The sequence below is a fragment of the Magnolia sinica genome, chromosome 16, assembly GCF_029962835.1.
Source record: "Magnolia sinica isolate HGM2019 chromosome 16, MsV1, whole genome shotgun sequence".
In the NCBI taxonomy this organism is placed as follows: domain Eukaryota; kingdom Viridiplantae; phylum Streptophyta; class Magnoliopsida; order Magnoliales; family Magnoliaceae; genus Magnolia; species Magnolia sinica.
This window is the reverse complement of record NC_080588.1, coordinates 23,104,791-23,110,249: the sequence shown is the minus strand read 5'-3', so window position 1 is coordinate 23,110,249 and position 5,459 is coordinate 23,104,791. Positions and strand designations below refer to the sequence as shown.

Sequence of the window (5,459 nt, the reverse complement as noted above, 5' to 3'; positions counted from 1 at the left end):
AACGCTCGATTGGCGGCCGAGTTGAGGCAAGCCAAGACTGTGCTGCTGTGGAGCTGGAGCTCGTGGTCTGGAAAGCTAAGGCAGCCCAGCGCCCTGAGTTTGAGGCGTTGGTTGCCTTAATGATCGCTGCTACCATTGAAGAGTACAAGTCTTCAGCGGAAAGAATCGTCGAGGCCATCAAATTCTACTACTGCGGCTACAACGTTTACATGGACGAAGTCCAGGAGCTGTATTTGGACCTCGGCCTCAACGTTGATGATGCCGGGGAGGAATTGGTCGAAGGTGCTCCTTCCAGCCAGGTTCCTGACTCTGAGCTTCCTCCTGCCTCCTAACCCCTTAACACTGACCTTCCTCCCTTTAAGTAGCTTTTAACCCTCTTTTTTTATGGTTGATTTCAAAGGATATTGTGATGCCTTGGAGTTATTTTGGATGCTTTTAGGTGATGATGGTTGGATGATGATTTTTTTTTTTTTAAATATTGGTGGTTGAATGATGTTTTTAAATAGTCAGTTGAATAGTGATTGATGATTATCGATCTGTCAAATATTAATTTGTTAAATGACGAGCCGACCTCTTCTATAAGAATCTGCCTGCCGAAAGATTCCGTCTCTGCATGTGAGAGACGGTCCCTTGTAGCGTATTCAGAAAACGAGTCGATCGGTCTAGTCAGACAGCCGACCCTTCTATAGGACCTTATTCCTCATGGGGGTCCCCTGTAGATTGTGTAGAACTGGACAGTTTTCTGTAGAAAGACATGACTTTTATTGAAACAGTAGACTTATGACAAGGTGAGCTGATTCTTACATTATTTCCTTTAGGAGTAGTAGACTTTCAAGTGCTTAGCATTCCATAAGTGCAGCAAGGGGCGCCCTTCCAAGCTCTCGAGTCGGTAAGAACCAGGTTTAGCCAAACTGACAACTCGGAAGGGACCTTCCTAATTAGGTCCTAAAGACCCTACCCCGAGTTCCGTCATGTTTTAAAACACACGACGTAAGACTAAGTCACCTGGTCGAAAATGCCTTATTTTGCTCTTGGAGTTATAGAAACGGGCGACCTGTTAATGTCGAGCTGCTATCCGTAATCCGGTAGTATCCCTTAATTCTTCGATTAGGTCAAGGCTCATCGTTATTTAGTCGACATTCTCCTTGCAACGATATGACTTTACTCGGGCGATAGGGAGCCTATCTCGGCTGGAATGATTGCTTTGGCACCATAGGAAAGAGAGAACGGTGTTTCCCCTATCGCCGTATGAGTTGTGGTCCTGTATGCCCACAACACGAGTGGGAGCTCATCGACCCACACACCTTTTGCCTTTTCTAACTTCGTTTTAAATTACCTTTTATTATTTTATTCATTGCCTCCACTTGGCCATTTGATTGGGATGCCGAGGTGAAGAGTAGGCGTTCTTGATGTCGAGCCCTTGACACATTCTCCTGAACCTGTCGTTGCCGAACTATTTCCCGTTGTCTGAGATAATGGTATGCGGGATACCAAATCGGCATACAATATTCTTCTAGACAAAATCGGTTACTTTCTGCTAGGTGATCTTAGCAACAAGCTCAGCTTCGGCCCACTTGGTAAAATAATCTACTACCATGATCGCATACTTGGTCTGACCCTTGCCCTGGGGTAGGGGGCTGATGATATCGATTTCCCACTGAGCGAAGGGCCAGGGTCCACTCATGGGGGTCAACTCTTCTACCGACTGCCTGAGGATGGCTGTAAATCTTTGGCACTTATCACACTTCCGGGTAAAATCTTTGGAGTCAGCCTGAATTGTTGGCCAAAAGTATCCTTGATGAATGATCTTCTGTGCCAAAGCTCTGACACTAGAATAGTTTCTGCATATTCCTTTGTGAATCTCTCTGATTACATACTCGGCCTCGTCCGGTCGCAGGCACCTCAGATACAGTTGGGAAAATCCCTTCTTGTATAAGATATCTCCAATAATAACATATCGTGCCGATTTAACCCTTAGGCATTGGGCCTCAACCTGTCCTCAGGAACCTTCCCGTCCTTGAGGAACTCGACTATCAGGTCCATTCAACTCGGAATTACTTACACGGGTTGGATGACTTCGTGACTGTCGATGCTTGGCCTACTCAAGAACTCCACCGGGATGAACCTCGAAATTCTCTCCTTAGTCGCTGAAGCGAGTTTGGCAAGTGCGTTTGCCCAAGAATTCTCAGCCCTTGATATTCAGCTAATGCAGTACTCCTGAAATTTCCCTATCAGCCTCTAAGCTTCATTCAGGTAGGCTACCATTCTAGCTTCTTTTGCCTCATAATCAATTGATACCTGATTTACGACGAGTAGTGAGTCGCACTTGAAGTTTAGAGCTCAGACTCCCAGGGCGGCTACCAGTTTGAGTGTGGCGAGTAAGGCTTCATATACTGCTTCATTGTTGGAGGCTTGGAATTCGAGCCTTATTGCATAGTGAATTGTCTGTGCGTCGAGAGTGACTAGAACGATCCCTACTCCCCCTCACTTTGAGTTTAATGAACCATCCCCAAATACTGCCCACTTGTCCTCTGCCTCGGTCTCCTTGGCACACTGAGGGACAGGAGTGACTGCAAGATTCCTTGCCGAGCTCACAGGTGCGTTGCCTCTATCTCGCTATTCTGAGCGGTGAATTTCGCTATGAAGTCGGCCACTGCTTGACCTTTTATGGTTGTCCTCGGCCGATATTCGATATCGAATTCGTCGAGCTCAACTGTCCACTTGGTCAACAGTTTGGACACTTCGGGCTTCTATAGCACTTGCCGGAGGGGTTGATCTGTGAGGACAATTATGGGGTGTGCCTGGAAGTATAGACATAGCCATCGAGCCGAAACGATTAGAGTTAAGGCAAGTTTTTCCATATCTAAATATCTCGTTTCTGCTATGATCAACACCTTGCTGACGTAGTAGACCAAGTATTGCTTTTTCCCAGACTCTCTGACGAGAGCTGAGTTGATGATCGCAAAAGACACGGCTAAGTAGAGGAACAACGGTTCTCCTTTCTCTGGCTTAGACAACAACGGGGGTGATCCCAAATATTGCTTTAGTTGTTAAAACACATGCTCTCACTTAGGAGTCCACTCTGCCTTCTTACTACCCTTCAATTGCTGGAAAAAGGGGAGGCACTTGTCTGTGGCTCTGGAGATGAAGCGGTTGAGCACGGCTACCTTTCCTATAAGGCATTGGATTTCCTTTAAAATTTGAGGCAAGCTTATATTCTGGAGAGCCCTTATCTTTTCCGGATTGGCATCGATTCCCCTTTGACTGACTTGGAAACCGAGGAACTTACCCTAACCTACACTGAATGCGCATTTGGTCAGATTTAGCTTCATCCGATACTTCCAAAGTATGGAGAAAGCCTCGGCCAGATCCGAGATATGGTCAGTTGACTTGACTCTTTTCACCAACATGTCATTGACATAAACCTCTATGGTCTTACCAATTTATTGAGCGAACATCTTGTTCACGAGTCGTTGATAGGTAGCCCCTATATTCTTCAACTCGAATGGCATGATCCAGCAGTAGTAGAGTCCCTTATCTGTGATGAAAGCCATTTTATGTTTATCCGAGGAGTGCATTTATCCGAGGAGTGCATAGCTATCTGACTATAGCCAAAATATGCATCCATGAATGTTAGGAGCTCGTGCCCGGCTGTGCTATTAATCAATTGGTCGATCCTTGAGATGGGGAAGCCATCCTTGGGGCAAGCCTTATTAAGGTTGGAATAATCTATGCACACCCGCCATTTTCCATTGGCTTTTTTGACGAGTACAACGTTGGCAATCCAATTAGGGTAGTGGACCTCTTCTATGAAGCCGATGTCGACGAGTTTGGCAACCTCCTCAGCAATTGTCGCATACCTGTCCAGTTCAAAAGCCCTCCTTTTTTGCATGACTAGCTTATGCTCCAGATCTACATTCAGTTTATGGACCATGACTTCTGAGGCGATGCCCGACATGTCTTGGTGAGACCATGCGAAGACATCTTTATGCTGTCGCAGAAAATTCAGCATCTGGTCCCACTGCTCGGCACTCAATGATGATCGAAGTTGGACTGTTCTGGTTGGATTGACGCCATCGAGCGGGAAGGTCAGGAGGTCCTCCATGGGGGAACTCTCCACTAAGATGTTCTCTCTGGGGTCAAGCATATCAATTGTAAAGGCTTGTTTTGCTGAGCCCTTACTAACCGTTATGGAATAACATTGCCGAGCCTCTCGCTGGTCGCCTCTGACATAGCCGACTCTCCCAACAACAAGGAACTTCATCATCAGGTGGTACGTGGATACTACCGCCCTCATGGTGTTAAGAGATGGTTGCCCAATGATAACATTATGAGTCAACGGTGCATTTACAACCAAGAAGTCTACCAGTAGAGTAATTTGGTTCTGACCTTCTCTTGTAGTGACTGGGAGAGAAATCGCTCCCTCTAAAATAACTTTGTCGCTTGTGAAGCCATGCAGCGGGGTTTTTATAGGTCGGAGGCTTGACCTATTGATACCCATCTTATTGAATGCCACGGAGTATAGGATGTCGGCTGAGCTCCCAGTATCGACCAGGATGCGGTATACTTTATGATTGGCTATCATCATTATGACTACAAAAGCATCATCATGAGTATGTTGAATCCCACACGTGTCATCCTCTGTAAATGTAAGACTGCATGGGCTTACCCGGAGCTCCTTTCTCGGCCTGTTAGCCAAGTGAATGTGGTGTTCGGGGTCAGTACTCTAAGCATGGGCTTTACGGGCCTAGTTCGAGTCGCCGCCTTCGGACGGACCATCGTATATCGTCCAGATTTTGGTATCGTCATCCGTAGCCTTGCCTGATTGCTCATCCTTCCGAGTCTGCTTCTCTTCCTTTATGTACTGACGTAAGTGGCCCTTTCGGATGAGGGTTTTGATTTCTTCCTTTAGGTTGATGCAATCGCTGGTATTATACCCATGGTCGTAATGAAAATGATAATATTTGCATTTGTCTTGCTAACCTGCTTCCGTTTTCATGCAACTAGGCCAATGTAACAACCTTCTATCTTGGATCTCCAAGAGGATCTGTGTAACACCCCTGTGAACACTGGGAAATCGACGCCCATGCTTTTCTTTGGCGTTTTTCTTTTGTGGGAAGATATTTTATTTTTGAAAATGATTTGTTTGTGGGGGGTAACCTGATTTGATATATGTTTGGAGTTGCCACTAGCCACTTAATCCAAAATCCCGCAGTCGCCTAAAACCTGCAGAATGTCTAAAGCTGCAGAATCCTAAGACTCTCTTGCTTTAAGTTGACTCTTAGTCTGTAATCTGGGATTCCAAGTAAGGGACCTTGGTTACAAAGAGGGAAGGTATTAGGCACCCTCTCTGCCCATACAAATGTACGGTCTCTACTCTGTGTGGTAAACAAATCTTAAGGGATGATATGATCAAGTTTGGACTAGGCAAACCCAGATTTCTGATGTAGCAAGATCCG

General features: G+C 46.0%; 1 protein-coding gene across 1 annotated transcript; it reads right to left on the bottom strand.

Moving 5' to 3' along the window:
* Positions 1 to 3,496: 3,496 nt before the first annotated feature.
* Positions 3,497 to 4,585, bottom strand: LOC131228782 (uncharacterized). The gene has a single exon (XM_058224649.1). The coding sequence runs from the start codon at positions 4,583 to 4,585 to the stop codon at positions 3,497 to 3,499; it is 1,089 nt and encodes a 362-aa protein (XP_058080632.1).
* Positions 4,586 to 5,459: the final 874 nt, after the last annotated feature.

Excerpts from the sequence above, each read along its gene's own strand:
- LOC131228782 (XM_058224649.1), bottom strand. The coding sequence starts at position 4,585 with ATGATAGCCAATCATAAAGTATACCGCATCCTGGTCGATACTGGGAGC.